General features: G+C 35.9%; 1 protein-coding gene and 1 long non-coding RNA gene across 2 annotated transcripts; both read left to right on the forward strand.

Moving 5' to 3' along the window:
* Positions 1-8,668: 8,668 nt before the first annotated feature.
* On the forward strand, positions 8,669-9,396 carry LOC124193952 (chymotrypsin-like elastase family member 1). The gene is made up of 5 exons (XM_046587924.1): positions 8,669-8,680; positions 8,730-8,781; positions 8,837-8,905; positions 8,983-9,119; positions 9,217-9,396. The coding sequence occupies exons 1-5, from the start codon at positions 8,669-8,671 to the stop codon at positions 9,394-9,396; spliced, it is 450 nt and encodes a 149-aa protein (XP_046443880.1).
* A 600-nt stretch (positions 9,397-9,996) lies between these two features.
* Positions 9,997-11,232, forward strand: LOC124193817. The gene is made up of 3 exons (XR_006874492.1): positions 9,997-10,272; positions 10,332-10,418; positions 10,478-11,232. It is a non-coding gene; the product is annotated as an uncharacterized LOC124193817 (long non-coding RNA).
* Positions 11,233-17,589: the final 6,357 nt, after the last annotated feature.

A 17,589-nucleotide genomic window follows, 5' to 3' on the forward strand; every position in this document is an offset into this window, starting at 1 on the left:
CATTTTTCTCATTTTTCTCGTTTTTCTCGTTTTTCCCTATTTTTCCCATTTTCCCGAGTTTTCCCTAATTTTCTCGGATTCCTTTTTTTCTTGTATTTCCAAAGACTGGAAACCGTCAAACGTTCATAATTTTAGGTTTTTTTTCACGTTTGACATAAGATAATTACTGGAACATACAGAAATAATGAACCCCTTAGTCTAATACTAGGATATCTGTCCGCCATGATCGTGTTAACGATTGCGGGCGCCACGGAAATATTTGGCTTAAAGTCCCTAGTGAAAAAATTATTTACTGGAAAAAAAGTCTGATCAAATGCGTTCATATTTATATTGTAACGTGAGATATAATCAGTTATTAACGTTTTATCATGTGGTTTTATTATAAATTTCATTTCTATTACCTGTTTCATTATGGGTTAAAAAAATTCAACTATATTTTTGAAGTATATTTCAAAAACTTAATTTAATTGGAAAATTTATTTTGTTCAATACTCTACACTGTCTGAAAGAAGTTGAGGATAATATATCCGAAGTCCTCGTTAGCACCTTGATTATCAAAAATTTAATTGGATTTGACTAATAAATGGTATAGTGGTTAGAGTTTCGGGCCACAGATCCATTCGTCATAAGTACTGGCCCGGACACATTTTTTCCCAAGTTGGCTGCGTAAATTAAAGTAGTTTGTAATTTTTTATGCCAAATATTCCAAATAGGGACTTGTACATTTTTCTTAAACCAAAGCGAGATCGTCCACACGCTGCAATTACGCTACTTCTCTATCATGATCAATAGCGATTTATTTATTTCAAATAAACCACGGGGTTTTAACCCCGTATCTGGTGGAACGCATATTTTGGGGTTTTTACCCCGTAAAACATGTGTTCTTTTCTAACAGTGATAGCTTGATAGGGGCGTAGAATCATTATGAAAAAAAATTATTTAGTTTAATGGAATGATTGTTATGTTTTATCAAGTCTCACAACAAAACGATACACTTATATATTAGAAATGGAAAAAAAATATTCATTTCAACAGAGTCGCACGGAGTCGCAGCTAGATTGCAATCTGTCTGTGCAGACTGCAGAGATAAGAACATGGAGCACACCTGCAAGCCTTCTGTCTGTCTGTAGAAAAACCCCTGCTAAGCTTTTCTCGCTCATATCCGGTTATATATCAGTAAGTCTGTATGTATAATCTGTATGTATAAACGACCATGCACTAATGTTTTCGAGCGTTCTAATATCATGGCAAGTGTCTACAGTGTCTGTTGTTGTTTTTCTAAAACTCTGCACGCAATTATTGGAGCCAGAGCGTCACTGTTTCTGTTCGTGCTTACCAGATCTTGAATGACACGTCGAAGAAAAACGAATAGCCACGTAGAGCTCTAACGAAATCCCGCTGCCAAATCCAATTCTCATTTGATTATTTGACTGAATAAAAAGGAATTAGTTTGATTGTGGCCATACCAGTCGAGCACCGCATCGCTGGCAGCAGCTTCTACTACCTCTACTCCTACAGATAATCTGTCAGCTCACCATGCGTTTCACATTATTGATTATATCAAACATTTCACTAAAAAAACAAAAATATTATTGCTGGGATTGAATTTTTGTATACGTCTCATTTTCTTGATTTAAGGCCGCTTGTTTGTTTGGTTTCGTTGTGTTTGTCTGTCCGAAATCAATCGACAGAACTGGACAAGGTAATACAAAACGGCCTGTATAAAACAATGAATATCTTTCCAATATACTTTAACTTTAGTTAAATTTTGTGGATTAAAGTGAAGCTGAACTCGCCGCACATTTCAATCATCAATGGAATCCCAGCTCGAGCCGGCGATTTTCCATTTATGGTAATTATACATAATTTACAACAAGTTACGTCACGCACAAGAGAGGCGACATTCAGCGACATTCAGAAAACATTCTGCTTTTTTCAGGCGAGCTTATTAATCCCACAGAAACTGGACCCAACCTTGGATTATCAATGTGGCGGAACCTTGATCGTACCGCCGTTTATTCTAACAGCAGCCCATTGCCTTATACTAGGGTAAGTTTAATATGATGATTCTTTTTTGATCGGAGTGGAAAAAAGTCCTTGAATCTAATTGCCAGTGGCAGTAACACACAAGTCAGAGTTGTTGAGTTGAAGTTGTTAAATCAAGGGCATGATGCCTAATACTTTAATAACTTGTGAGAGGGGGCACAACACACACGTATACAGATGTGCTCTTGGAGCTGCCATGCCAAGGAGGGGTCTAGGAGAAGAAAATATTTTGTATTTTTCTTCCTTCTGTTTGGTTTTCTTTTTCGCTTATCACGATAGGGATCGTCTCCGATTTCTTTTCTTTTCGCATTTATATGACACTTGACTTGAAGAAGAATTCTTAACGGCTGTCTGCTGGACTGTTGCATCATACATTACATACATATTAGTATATAGCCTGCATGTCTGCTAGATGAGACGAGGGAGACGAGTTCGCTATCGCGACTTTCGTGCCGTTAGCTGTCAGGCCCCCTTGTGTATATAAAATTATATAACACACATAATTGCAACCGCAAGCGGTCCCGACCAAGACCGCTTGGGAATCTTGAGATTCATGAGGGCTTGACGGTTCGAACCCCAACTTAACATTATGATGGTGGTGACTTACCAGTAGGGTATTACGAACTTTTACAAATGTTCTCAGTCAAGTATTGAAAGCGTTTTGCCTATAATAGCTATTGAATCAAATATTTCTTATGTTCATTAGTTCGCCCAAAAATATCAAAGTTTTCATCAATTCTTTGAACAATTATGGAGAAGGAACCGGATCCATTGCAAGAAATGTCTTTAAATTTATCTTACATCCTCAATTTGTGGCACCAATCGACATGTTATATGTAAGTGCCAGCTGATAGTGCCAATTGTCTTGATCAGCGACAAAATTTTCGAATTTCCATGTTATATTGAAACCAATCAAATAACTTGACAGCGAAACGACATCGCCTTGCTGGTATTGAATCGACCAGTGCAAGCAATTGTTAATATTCCCTTTGTTCGACTTCCAACCGCTCTGATGACCAACATATGCTCACCGACTTAAGACATACCTTTGTCTTCATATTTGCAAAGTAACAGACAAAGCATTGTCTTAAGAGTTGTCTGTTTTAAATACGATATTATTTCTCCCGCTAGTGATTGGTAGCTGTATTTAAAGTTGACTTATTCATATTTTTGTCATTATATGTTAAGTTGAATTTTTTTTTCCGGCTTTACCAAGAGGGCTGAATCTTTCTTTTGTTTTGACAAAGCATTGTCTTAAGATTTTGTCTGTTTTAAATACGATATTATTCCTCCCGCTTGTGATTGGTAGCTGTATTTAAAGTTGACTTATTCATATTTTTGTCATTATATGTTAAGTTGAATTTTTTTTTCCGGCCTTACCAGGAGGGTTGGATGATTCTTTCTTTTGTTTAGACAAAGCATTGTCTTAAGATTGGTCTGTTTTAAAAACGATATTATTTCTCCCGCTAGTGATTGGTAGCTGTATTTAAAGTTGACTTATTCATGTTTTTGTCATTATATGTTAAGTCGAAGGTTTTTTCAGCCTTACCATGAGGGCTGATTCTCTCTTTTTTTTAGACAAAGCATTGTCTTCAGATTTTTCTGTTTTAAATACCATATTATTCCTTTCTCTAGTGATTTGGAGCTGTACTTAAAGTTGACTTATTCATGTTTTTGTCATTGCATAATAAGTTGAAGGTTTTTTCGTCCTTTACCAAAAGGGCTGATTTCAATAGTTATTTCAAATTAAATTTTAAAAGTATTTAGCAATTTCATCATGAAACTTTACAATGAATAATTTTAAAATATTAGAAACTGAAAATAACGTGGGATTATGAACAAAACAACGAACGATGTTTTATCAGATATTTATTATCTTAAGACATTGCATTGTCTGAAAATTATTTTTAATTTGTAAGGGAAGAGCTATTTTACGAGGAAATTTTTGTTTTTTTTTAATTTAAATTTTATTTAATCAAGAATAACATAAATTATTTCTTTTTTAATCAAACGATCTTTAGAGTTTAATGTAAGAAGCCAAAACAAATTTAAAAAATGCAGACAAAGCCTTTTCAGAAGAATTACCTTGTTGTTTCGATTCGTTCGTTCGGTTAACGGTTCTTTATGGGAACCCAAAACCGGCACTTTTTCATAATACAAATATTTTCAAAATATTTATATATAAATTAGAAAATTATTATATAAATAAAGATGTAAGATTAAAACTGGTAAAAAGTATTATATAAAGAATTATTATTTTCACGAAATTTTGACTTGTCTGAGTCATGGCTACAAAAACATTATTTTATCATATTTAAAAAAGCGCAAGCGCTTAAATAACGCTATAGGCCTACTTTATGCGAATCGCTCTGAATTAAATTTTTTATATTTAATGCAAAGGAAAACGACTGCGCTGACTGTTCAGAAGAGTAATGTGAGCCCGTCCGCTATTTCCGCTGGTCCTTTCCGGTGTTTTCGGCGGCTTATTATAAGCGACAAAATGATTCATTCAAAAGTTTTGCGCTAGATCTAGCGCTATCTAAGCACGCATGGCGCTAGCTATTGGTTTGCGATAAACTTGCGTGCCATTCGCTAAATTTAGCGCAATTTATTTCATTGTATTATTTAAGAACCGCGCAAGCGGTTCGTTAATTTTAATAAAATGTTGCGAAAGGGAAAATGATTGCGGGAATGGACGATAAGCGTGCACCCGTACATGATAAGCCCATACATTATGAATAAGCTCGCTGGGCCAATTATTTTAAACTGTTCGCGCTGGATCTATAGCGCTATCTAAGCGCGTATGGCGCTAGTTAATTACCTGTGATAAACTACGATGTGCTAAATTTAGCGCAATTCCTTTTATATAATATATATTACGAAAAGCGCGCTCCCGTCCTTATTTTAGCGCTTGCTTAGCGTGGGCCCGTCGCTATTTAAGCGCTAAGGTCGCCCATCCGCTGTTTTTGGTGGCTCATAGCGCCAAGAATAATGAAGTCAAATGTTTCTCGCTAGACATAGCGCTGTCTAAGCACGCATGGCGCTAGTGATGTATGTGCGATTAATTTGCGCACGATGCGCTGAATCTAGCGCAATTCATTGCATCGCATTTTTTTCGAAAAGCGCAAGCGCTTCGTCAATGCGTCAAAGCGCTTGCGCTTTTTTAAATATAGGGGAGAGGGGGGCTAGTTGGCAGGGTCACTTTTTGTGAATTTATTTGAATTTTTTGACGACACGTTTTGCAAATTGAATGATTGAATCAGATTCAGATTTCAATTCTTTATGAATTGATCGTATTTGTTTACAATGTTCATTGATACGAAATGGTTAAATTGAGAAAAACTGCAAAAAAAAAGTCTGCCAACTTGCCCCGCCTACGGGGTAAGTTGGCAAGTGACGATTCTCCATTGCTCACAAATTTCTAGGTCGAATTTTGAAAACTTGCAACTCAGCATCTCGTGAGAAATCTGTATGCCAACATGCCCCTCAAAATTTCTGCCATCTAACCCCACAGCGTACTTTTCGAACTCATAAATTAATAACTAAATAACTTTTGTATGTAGAAATGTCGGGTTTATTTTAAAAATAAGACAAACATTAATTCTTGTTTGCTTGGGTTTTCTGAGTGTTATACTATGAGAAAAATGAAAAGTGCTGAGAGGCCCAAAAAAAACTTTTTGCCGTTTTTTTTCTTTTTGCTGTAACTCCTGTTTGGGAAGTCGTATACTTTTGAAATTTTGTATGAGTAATCTGGCTGTTGTCTTTCATATTTGGTGTAGAAGGCTTGATTTGTTTTGGTCTGTAAGGGGTCTAACGAGCAAAATGCCAACTTACCCCAGCTGCCAACTAGCCCCCCTCTCCCCTATGATAAAATAATACGCTCAAATCGCGCAAGAACCGCTAAACATTCATTTTAACGCTTGCGCTTTTCGTAAGTTATAAACGGACTCGAGGCAAGCGCTAAAATTATGGACGCGTGTGCGCTACTTATCCAGTCGCCACAATCGTTTTCCCTGTCGCAACCGTTCATTTTTAAAAATTAACGAAGCGCTTGCGCGTTTCGTAAATAATACAATGAAATAAATTGCGCTAAATATATATTTAGCGCATCGTGCGCAAGTTTATCGCAAACAAATCGCTAGCGCCACGCGCGCTTAGAAAACGCTAGATCTAGCGCAAAACATTTGAATGGATTATTTTTCGCTTATATTAATGAGCCGCCGAAAACAGCGGACGGGCGACAGCGCTAAATAGCGGACGGACCAGCGACAAGCACTGAAAAAACGGACGGGCTCGCGTTACTCGTCTGACCATTCGCTGCAGTCAGCCGCAGTAGTTTTCCTTCGCATTAAATAAAAAAATAATAATAATTTAGAGCGACGCGCATTAAGTAGCGTTATTTAAGCGCTTGCTCGTTTTTTTTGCGAGCCTGAAGGGCAAAATAAAACCATGTCACTTTGTCTGTCTGTCTGTCTGTAACACTCCATAACTCGGGCGTTTTACGACAGATTTCGGACTTTTTCGTCTTAACAATTAGACTAAAAATATGCGGTGCGACCAGAAAAAAAAATACATTTACTTAATTAGTACTCCCGTAAAAAATGAAAAACTGCTAAAATAATTGCTTAACGACTGGTGACATCTGGCGGTTGTGACTACAACTTTTCCACCTTAGGTCTAAATTCCACTTTCCACAATAGCTTCCCTCGTTTTGATTTTTACAGAGACTTGCCATGTCAAGGTCATGTAAAGGTGTGTACGGGATTTCTCTATCCTGCAAATATACCGCCGGAGGCCATGCGTGAACCTCTGTCGTGCAAACCGCCAGAGGCTATGCGTGAAAACAAAATTTACCACCGGAGGCCATCGCACTTATGAAAAGGTTATCTAAAAGAAACTGCTGTCGGTATAATGGCCATAGCTCTGCCTTCGTGACCCAAAGGAAAGTGGTTCAAGCATACTTTACAAAAACATCGTTTTTCGTGATCATCTGCGTGTTGGGGAAGGGTCTATGAAGCCAAGGTTTGGTATCGACCAAATATTGCGATAAAAAAATTTTCACGCAAAAAACAATGACACACAACAATCAATTCCGTTTCAAAATAGTTTCCCATGGTATACAAGAACTAATGAAGTGGTTATAGATCTTATTGCAATTCAAAAGTACGCGACATAGCCAAAAGTCGTGCGCAGCTTACGCTAATGCGCACCACTGTGGCCTATAGCCGAACTAGAAATTGTTTTATGCTTGACTAATCCTATACTTTTGACTACTTTTGAATTGCAATAAGATCTATAGCGCTGATTGATGATGAAGAGGATCATGGTTCACATCCCATTAAAGTATACCTTTCTTAAGGATAAATATTGTTTTGACCTATGTTTTTGTAGCCATGACTCAGACAAGTCAAAATTTCGTGAAAATCATAATTCTTTATATAATACTTTTTACCAGTTTTAATCTTACATCTTTATTTATATAATTGTTTTCTGATTTATATATAAATATTTTGAAAATATTTGTATTATGAAAAATTGCCGGTTTTGGGTTCCCATAAAGAACCGTTAACCGCACGAACGAATCGAAACAACAAGGTAATTCTTCTGAAAAGGCTTTGTCTGCATTTTTTAAATTTGTTTTGGCTTCTTACATTAAACTCTTAAGATCGTTTGACTAAAAAAGAAATAATTTATGTTATTCTTGATTCAAAAAAATTTAAATTAAACAAAAACAAAAATTTCCTCGTAAAGTAGCTCTTCCCTTACAAATTAAAAATAATTTTCAGACAATGCAATGTCCTAAGACAATAAATATCTGATAAAACATCGTTCGTTGTTTTGTTCGTAATCCCACGTTATTTTCAGTTTCTAATATTTTAAAATTATTCATTGTAAAGTTTCATGATGAAATTGCTAAATACTTTTAAAATTTAATTTGAAATAACTATTGAAATCAGCCCTTTTGGTAAAGGACGAAAAAACCTTCAACTTATTATGCAATGAAAAAAACATGAATAAGTCAACTTTAAGTACAGCTCCAAATCACTAGAGCAAGGAATAATATGGTATTTAAAACAGAAAAATCTGAAGACAATGCTTTGTCTAAAAAAAAGAGAGAATCAGCCCTCATGGTAAGGCTGAAAAAACCTTCGACTTAACATATAATGACAAAAATATGAATAAGTCAACTTTAAATACAGCTACCAATCACTAGCGGGAGAAATAATATCGTTTTTAAAACAGACCAATCTTTAGACAATGCTTTGTCTAAACAAAAGAAAGAATCATCCAACCCTCTTGGTAAGGCCGGAAAAAAAAATTCAACTTAACATATAATGACAAAAATATGAATAAGTCAACTTTAAATACAGCTACCAATCACAAGCGGGAGGAATAATATCGTATTTAAAACAGACAAAATCTTAAGACAATGCTTTGTCTAAACAAAAGAAAGAATCAGCCCTCTTGGTAAAGCCGGAAAAAAAAATTCAACTTAACATATAATGACAAAAATATGAATAAGTCAACTTTAAATACAGCTACCAATCACTAGCGGGAGAAATAATATCGTATTTTAAACAGACAAATCTTAAGACAATGCTTTGTCTGTTACTTTGAAAATATGAAGATAAAGGTATGTCTTAAGTCGGTGAGCATATGTTGCTGATGACAACAACTAACAGACCGAATCCCACAAGAACAACGCCAAGACTCACGACGAGAACGACGCGGAAGGTTATAACCACATCAAAGATTAGAACAATCAGAACAACCACCAGAAAACGTGCAGCTAATTTAAGAACTTTCAGTACTTACTCGAAACAGCCGGCCACCATTACAGGATGGGGAATAACAGAAAGTAAATCAATTTATTTTTCTGATATTTTAAATTTCCCATTTCTTTTCATTGCCTGCGTACAATTATTCGATTTAAAGGTGGAAGTACGTTAGCGACGTTGCAGAAAGCTAACGTCACCGTCTACGACATCGACGTTTGCAATAAACAATGGAACCGGCAATTAAACGGTTCTATACATGTGTGCGCTGCCCAAAGTAACACCGCGATATGCCTTGTAAGTAGTCTCTATATTCTTAGAACTGATCATTTCATCAGTTGATTATAATTGATTATTCATTTTCCTGCAAACTAAAGATTGATTATCAATACAGGGAGACAGTGGCGGACCGCTTCTCGTTAACGGAAATGTTCAAATTGGTATTTCTAGCTTCATTAGTGACAATGGCTGTAATGATCCTACCCGTTTCCCCGTGTTCACGCGAGTGTTCACTTACCTTGGCTGGATAGCTGCCACAATGGCCAACAATCCACCTCCAGCATCAGGCAAGTAGCCTAAAATACCTACGCAGAATGGACCAAGCAACATTTAATCTACATAGGCCTACTATGTAACCACATATTATTTTACTTTAACATTCGACAAACTACAAACTACAATATCAAGCATTTCGGTGTAAGGTGACAATTTAAACATATGTCTATGGCGTGAATATATTCTTTATTGAGCATATCCTTAAAACGTAAATTCAAACTTGAGATGAAAACTTATTTTTCATTTCATAAAGAAAAATATGGATTTACTCGGTGGTCAGTCGAAAAACTTTTTATTGAAAAGATTTGAAAAATGGGTGACAGCTAAGCAAGCAAGGAAGTGCACAAACACAAGCTAAATTCTGATTCAATGATAACAATAATAATAATCATGCTATAGGTATACTATTCTCCCAAAAAGGGCCAGACTGTTGAAATCACTTTAACACGATGCCCAAGACTGACGATGGACGAGGTGTAAAAAAAATGATAGCCTACAGCATTAACATAAACCGAATTAACAAACACATCAGCACAAGTTTTAATCTGCTAGAGAGCCTGAAGCATCTGCATTCTGCCTCGCTTTGTCTGGGTGGGTTTTGGGCTGGGGCATTGTTCCAGAGAAAAAGAATGCTTAATTTAAATGTATATTTAAATTCATGTCCCCATTTTAGTTTAAGTCTGAAGTATCGATTAATTTAAGTAAGCCGCCAGGTGGGCCATTTGTCGAGGCAGAAGAGAACAGCTGATGTTTTAATTAAGTGTCTTGGCAGAAACAGAAGGTAGCCATTGTTCATTTTAGGGCGTATATAGCCATTGGCAACTCGTTTCTTACTGTACTTTATTGGTGTGAATTCTCACCTTGTGACTCCCTTTTTCTCATTTGATTATCTGAGGTAAAATTTGTGTATATATTTTTATGTGTTTTATTAGCTAACATTATTCTCATGTATAGATTAGGCCGGATTAGGCCCTAGATTTGATTTTGTGTCGTTTGTGTCTACGATTGCCTTATTGACCAGCTCCTAATTGTGGATGCTAGGTGAGAGCAAGTTATTATTTCAATTGAAGTCTGTGTGTTTTAATTCTGTCTTAATTTAGGCAATTTGTGCTCCGTGCATTTTGTATTGACGAATAAACCCTTGCATCGATTAGAAGCAATTGATAGGCCTACGCCCCCCTCTTCGACTGTCTCATTCTCTCGCTGCAACAGGCATGATCTATGATTAAGAGGTCTACGAACCGTAGTCTGCTAGCAGTGTTGTCTGGTAATTCTTTAAAATAAAATTGGGGCATCCGCTTGGTGCGGTTGCTGTCCGGGTCAGTCATACCAGGGGTATGGAGAGATGGTTGCCAATGACAGGGTTAAATTTCCCTTAAGGGGAGGCTCCAGCAATTTTACAAAAAGGTCTCTCCGACTGTTGTGCCACCAAATAGGTGTGTAAGGAAAAAAAAACAAATTTTCTTTTCGTCTGCTTTTATTGTTTTCAAGTACATTTTGACACTTTGGAGTGTTTGTGAATAGTTGAATTTGTTTTAGAAAAATGTTGGTCTCTGTAACGCTTGGATTCAAAAAATATCTGATATACTCCATTATGAGAAAAGGTAAAGACTGAGATCTGTGGGTTTCACAAAATATCGGATGAATATTTGAGTTAGAAATAGCATCGATACAGAACTCTCCATAGTCCACAATGCCCCTCCACTTTTTGTTTCGTTTGTCTTAATCCATACCTGGTTTGAGTTTAACTTCGTCCCACATAATACTACAGCATCGGTCATGTTTAGGTTTACCCTTAATGTCTTCTCCGACGTTGAATAAAGCTAGTTCATTCGAACCGAAATTGCACTCCATGGAACTGCTTAGAGTTTCTTCAGAGGGTAAAGGGAATAATTCATCTTCTCTTAAGCTTCTGTAAACAGAGCTGCACTTCATTTTAATCCTTGCACACTGGACAACATAAGCAGGGTCTCATCTCATTCCTTTACCAAAAATATCGTTTTTGGATAAGGCGGCCTTCTTTAGAAACATTTTGACAACCAGCTGTGTCTAACACAATAACAAAAATAAATAAATAAAATGAATAACATTCTATTAGATGTTAAAGTGCAATGTAAAGAAAAGGCGAATATTTACGGAAAAACAATTCATTTTAGCAAAAATTCTCAATTTATTTTATGTTCATGTTATGTTAATGTAATATATATTTATTAGTGTAATATATGTTTATGTTAGTGTAACTTTGGTAATATGCTCTTCCTAATGATTCGTTAATTGTCCACGACCAATAACAAGGAAGTGTTGTCTCCATACATATTTAGTCTCTTCATAAACTCTCCTGGTAGTGGAATTTCGTCTAGTAGCTCAACTGTTCAAGAGAAAAAGAATGTCTAATTTTAAATGTATATTTTAATTAATGTCCCCATTAAGTCTGAAGTATCGATTAATTTAAGTAAGCCACCAGGTGGGCCACTTGTCGGTGCAGTTGAGAACAGCTGATGTTTTAATTAAGTATCTTGGCAGAAACAGAAGGTAGCCATTATTCATTTTAGGGCGTGGATAGCCATTGGCAACTCGTTTTCTTTACTGTGCTTTATTGGTGTGAATTCTCACCTTGTGATTCCCTGTTTCTCATTTGAGCCTTTTAGGTAACTTTGTATATATATTTTATGTGTTTTATGGGCGAACATTATTCTCGTGTATATAGATTAGGCCGGATTAGGCCCTAGAATTGATTTGTGTCTACGATTGCCTTATTGACCGGCTCTTAATTGTGGATGCTAGGTGAGAGCTAGTTTATATTTCAATCGAAGTCTGCGTGTGTTAATTCTGTCTTAATTTCGGCAATTTGTGCTCTGTGCATTTTCTGTATTGACCAATAAATCCGTGCCTTGATTAGAAGCAATCGGCCTACGCCCCCTCCTCAACTATTTCATTCTCTCGCTGCAACATCAACTACATAAAATATATAAATATATTGACAGATGTTTCGAATTGCAAGAAAATAAGAAAACAAATAGTTGTACCAATATTCGAATTTGTTTGTGTTGTACCCACTTGATCAGGCTCGATAGAGTTAGCCATTGGCAGGTTTGGAATGGAGACGGCATCGATAGCAACTGCGTCTAGTTCCACAGAATCAATATCATCACAGGACGAATCTATTGTTAAGAAAAAAAAGTATAATTATACTGTAAAATAGTATGAATACTGACTGTTTTTATTTACCAGTAGTGGTACCCACTGGATCAGGCTCGATAGAGTTACCCATTGGCAGGTTTGGAATGGAGACGGCATCGATAGAAACTTCTTCTAGTTCCACAGAATCAAAATCATCACACGACGAATCTATTTTTAAGAAAAAATGGTACAATTATACTGTTCAATAGTATAAATATTGCTTGTTTTTACTTACCAGTAGGGGCACTTGTAGTTGACTGAATGTGAATTCCTGCATTATAAGCATCGACTCTAGCCACAAGTTGGCCACTGGAATTTGATCCATGCTCATCTACTCCTTTAGAACAAGTTCAGTTTTAAGATTAAACTTTTCTGCATCTGAGCGATTAAGAATTACCAGTTGTAAACATGTAGTTTGGGACAGGTGGGTTGGCACTGTTTTGAGATACTGAAGATCTTGCTGAAGTACCTGAAATGACTAAACTTAGTAAGAGGCCAATTATTTAACTGTTTATGACAACTACCATCACAAGTTGCTGAATGTTTTATCGTTTTTTCAATGGAAGCAATTGTTGGTATGTGTGGACTAGGACATAACAAAAAGCTGAATGAATACAGAGAAACATGGGCATACCAAAAACATGAAATATTAACTTAAATACCATGTCTTTTTATAATTGAATTTAAAGTTTGAAGTGCTTGTTCTTCAGCCACTGCAGCACCTAGTGAACAGCAGGTTGGAAATGAAAGTTATTGCGAAACAAAAAGCATTTGCTTACCAAGATGTAGACTGGGTTTCGCATTTGGAAGTAAACGCCAACCATTTTGGAAGGCACAGAAAACACTTTGAATTACTTTTCCTTTGATGATACACGAATCTTCAAAATGCTGATGACATATCTTGGATTTCACACTAAGGCCTGTCTTTGGGATGACCACTTGCCATTCATTTAAACAAAGTTTTGCAACAGAGAAAATATTGAAAATTTCGTTTTCTTTGCCATAATTCGAAGTGCATTTACTAATAAAGCACCTTTTATTAACCATTCTATTGCTTGTTTCGTTTACATTCCTAAAAAAATTAAAATAACTACGAGCTGCAAACGAACGACCGACAATAAACAAGGACAGACGTTGGTAAAACAGGCGAATGAATGGCGATTGAAAACTAACTAATTCTTGAGACCCAAGTAAACAACTGCAATGGCCGGATGTAAACACTGACCAGGAATTAATTTTAGTAAATAAGTAAATAAAGTAAAGGTTATTGTGAGATAATCATTATGCATTGTATTATCAAAACTCATATTTCCAGAAGATTTCCCTGGTAGCACACTCACATCCATCGTCTATCATATAGATGTCTTAATGTCTAAATCAATTTTATCTAGCTACAACCTAAATTGGATATCACATGGATACTCAATTTATTACGGCCTTATGCTATCTTCGTATAGATGTACTATAGATGTACGTTTCTCATAAGATCACGGACATCCATGTGTGACTAGAAATCAGACGCTTAACAGACAGACGTAAATGTCCAAATTATCTGTTCACAGGATAGATGAGGACGACAAGGACTTTAAGTTTCATCAAGTATTTTGAAGACGGCTGTAACCGTACCCATTTGGATGTCCTACAGCGCGACATTAGTATAGACATATGCAATCCTATTGACGTCGGGTTAAGATATCTCACTCGGCTGATAAGATGGGTGACGTACATCCTATAGATAGAGGCGTGCTACCAGGGTTCTTGTTAAAATAAAGTATTAGTATTTTTATTGTTTAAAATTTAGGTTTGCTGCATAAGGCCCGAGTGGAAAAATATCAGTCAGGTATTGAAAGTGCACATGCAACTCAGCATCCGATCCACGGCGTCTATTGTTATATTGTTACATGTAACACTAAATATTGCAATGTTTATCTTTGAAATAAAACATGTTCAAAATCTACAACTAAATACATTTAACATTTTTATTTGGATAGGTAAGACTTAAGGCATAAAATAATTTAATCAAAAAAGATAAATTATGACAAATGGTTATATCAGCATATCAATTTTGGTCTAGGATGCCAATATAATTTATATATTGGTCTATGTTTATCGAACAGGAAGAAATCGTACTAAAGTGTAGTCGAATCTCAACAAGCAATAAATCAATAAAAAAAAAGAAATGAAACAATGATCCCAGATATCAAAAGAATAAACGTGCTTGTCAGATTTTTTGTGCTAATTTGTCGAAGTTTTCTATGTGTACTTAAGTTTTTCTTCAATGAACATTCTGTCGACTTTGGATTGCATTTTGTTTCCCACTTTTCCAACAACCCATCAATTTCCTGAATCTTTAAGATGCTGATAATACAATAGAAATCCAAGTGTATTAGTTTGTTGTTGTTTAACTATTGCACATAGAGAAAGCTTTTGTTATACACCCGATTAATAGTTTCAACGTAGGGATTTTTCTTTGGCAGCAAGAAATAAAGATGGGTCAACCAAAGCGTATCTGAAGCTACAGTAAAATGGCATGAACCTGTAAGCTCTCGCTCCACAGAAATAGTTTTTTTATAATTAATTCTCCATTTTTAGCATGATAAAATAAAGGTTTTGTAATGTAGAGCAGAATTAAAATTTCTTCACCAACTTACATGAATGTAAACATGATTTCCAGAACGAACTTTGTTAACGCAAAGTTAAGTTTTATTGCAACGAAGACTTGGGTCTTTTCTTAATAAATCGTCAAGTTTTTTGAAAATACCGAAAATACTTTACTGAAAAAGATTTAGTTTTATGTACTTAAAATTAGGATTCAACTTCATGAAGAGACTTACCTGAAACAATAGATCTGCTCAAGGTTTCTATTGACTGTTATTTTGAGATCAGGAACATTGAGAATATTGGTTATTGAATTAATTATGTGCTTATCATTGGGCGACGTGATGAAAGAAATCAGAGATAAACTGTACCTACGCTTGAACAAGAACGAAGCAGGCCAAACACCATGCAGCCGCTGCTTAACGAATTGATAGTTGTTTATTCATGAAATATACACCTTATTACAATAAGTTGCTTGTAAATATTGCCTTGGTATTTCCAATTTGTTATGTGTCTGAATCATAAGATAATTGATTTACCTTGGGAAATAAGTACGCAGATAACGTAGCTGATTATTTGAAAATGGCGCTTGAAATTAATTTCAGATGTTTTTGATCCCGATCGTTTGTTCAGTGCGACAATACATTTACTTAAACCAAACAGACTTCTTATTGCAGTCGGAACAGACATACCTATGCAGATCCATACCTATAAAAAAATAGAACGGGCAATAGCCAAACTCATGTAGAGGAGAGCAGGGTTGGATGGGACAAAAAAATAACACCGAGTGTAACTTTCTACAGTACCTAACTAAAGTTTGGGAACGTGCGAGAGAACCTTATGTGAAAAAGCGTTTTTCTCGGCGTTCCCAAAAATCCAATTTTCGTCGGATTGCGACGAATTTTTTTTTGGCCGCCTTTTTCTCTTTTTATTTCGTAGGTAAAGGAACAGAAAAATATCAAGAAAAAGAGAAAAGGGCGGAATATACCGGAGGTACGGTAGGCACCGTCAACGTATCCCTTCCGTCAAATTAAACTTAAAACATAGAGAGCCATTTGCCTGTTCAAGAAACTTTCACGGATGACTGTATATTCGTATTGATAAATGTCAAAGTCATGGCTGCTAGTTTTTCAATGTTTTCACTTGTTGGCTGTAATATCAGGTAAACAATTGTTTTAAGTACACTTTTAATCAGACGATTATTCTTGTCTGCTTGTTAGCTCTTGTCTGTTTAGTAATCGATAGTTAATTGATAGTTAATCGATAGTTAATCGAACCTTTCCAATAGTTGTCCTAACCAACCCTGTTCTTGCTGTCCCACCCAACCCCGCTCAAGGTACCTAAACGTTTTCGTTTAATGCGAACGAACAAAGGGACCAACTTACATTTTGCAAACAGCAAAATGGAAGATGAAGAAATTTCCTTTAAAATTGTGCAATTACATTTCGATGAAACGATGTTATATAAACACCTTTTTTACCTTGAATAAAAAGGTGAAAGCTAAAACAAAAACGGTAAAACACATTTTAGCCTCTTCCCATAGAAGTAATGGTTGGAAATTAAAAAAAATGTGAGCATATGCATCACACACTTATTAATGCGGGGTTAAAAGGAATTTTTCCTGTCATTACAGGAACTTACGTAAAACCCTTCTGTCCCATCCAACCCCTGTCCCATCCAACCCCGCTCTCCCCTATCATTGAAATATGCGAACAAATTCTAAGTTAATACTTCAGTTCCCATTGGGTCAATCAAAGCGGCAATGCTCATAGAAGAATTGGGTACAGGTATTAGAATGCCGATAGGTCTGGACATCCACGGGGTTGAAAAATCAGCAACTTTGAATCGGTTTTGGGTTCCAATAATGGCACCGATAAGTATTGCAGCCTCCTGCAATATACGTGGCAAATTACATAATGCATTCGCAACAAAACATGCTGGTTCATGATGCATTTAAAATATGAGTGAACCCCTTGACGTAAAAAGCTCAGTCCCCCACGCTGTTTAGGCAAGTCTTCTACGAATAAAAGTCCGACTATAGGAATGTGTGAATATCTAGCGATCCCACCCGAATTGCATTTGATTCGAATCGATTCGAATTGATTCGAATCGATTCAACTTGAATTGCGTTTTTTGAGATTTTTCGAATATTCAGTTCAACTCGAATTGGAAAAATCAAAATTCATATTCATTTGAATTGTGATATTTTTGGGTAGATATTCATGAAAATTTACCTGAATATTCATTTCCCGATTCATGAATATTCATTGTGAATATTCACGAATATTTGGGTCAATTCGTGTCAAATTTGACAAAATTTTCGCAAAGTTGGAATATTTTTAGTTTCAATTTCGACCGCTAGATGTGCCACCTCTTCGTTTCGATAAACGAAGGTGATGGATATTGTTTGGGTACTTTCGAATGGACAAATATT

The sequence above is a fragment of the Daphnia pulex genome, chromosome 5 (assembly GCF_021134715.1).
Source record: "Daphnia pulex isolate KAP4 chromosome 5, ASM2113471v1".
In the NCBI taxonomy this organism is placed as follows: domain Eukaryota; kingdom Metazoa; phylum Arthropoda; class Branchiopoda; order Diplostraca; family Daphniidae; genus Daphnia; species Daphnia pulex.

Coding starts and splice junctions, on each gene's coding strand:
- LOC124193952 (XM_046587924.1), top strand. Junction 8,782..8,836: donor CGACGAGAACGACGCGGAAG/GTTATAACCACA, acceptor GAAAACGTGCAG/CTAATTTAAGAACTTTCAGT. Junction 8,906..8,982: donor AGGATGGGGAATAACAGAAA/GTAAATCAATTT, acceptor TTCGATTTAAAG/GTGGAAGTACGTTAGCGACG.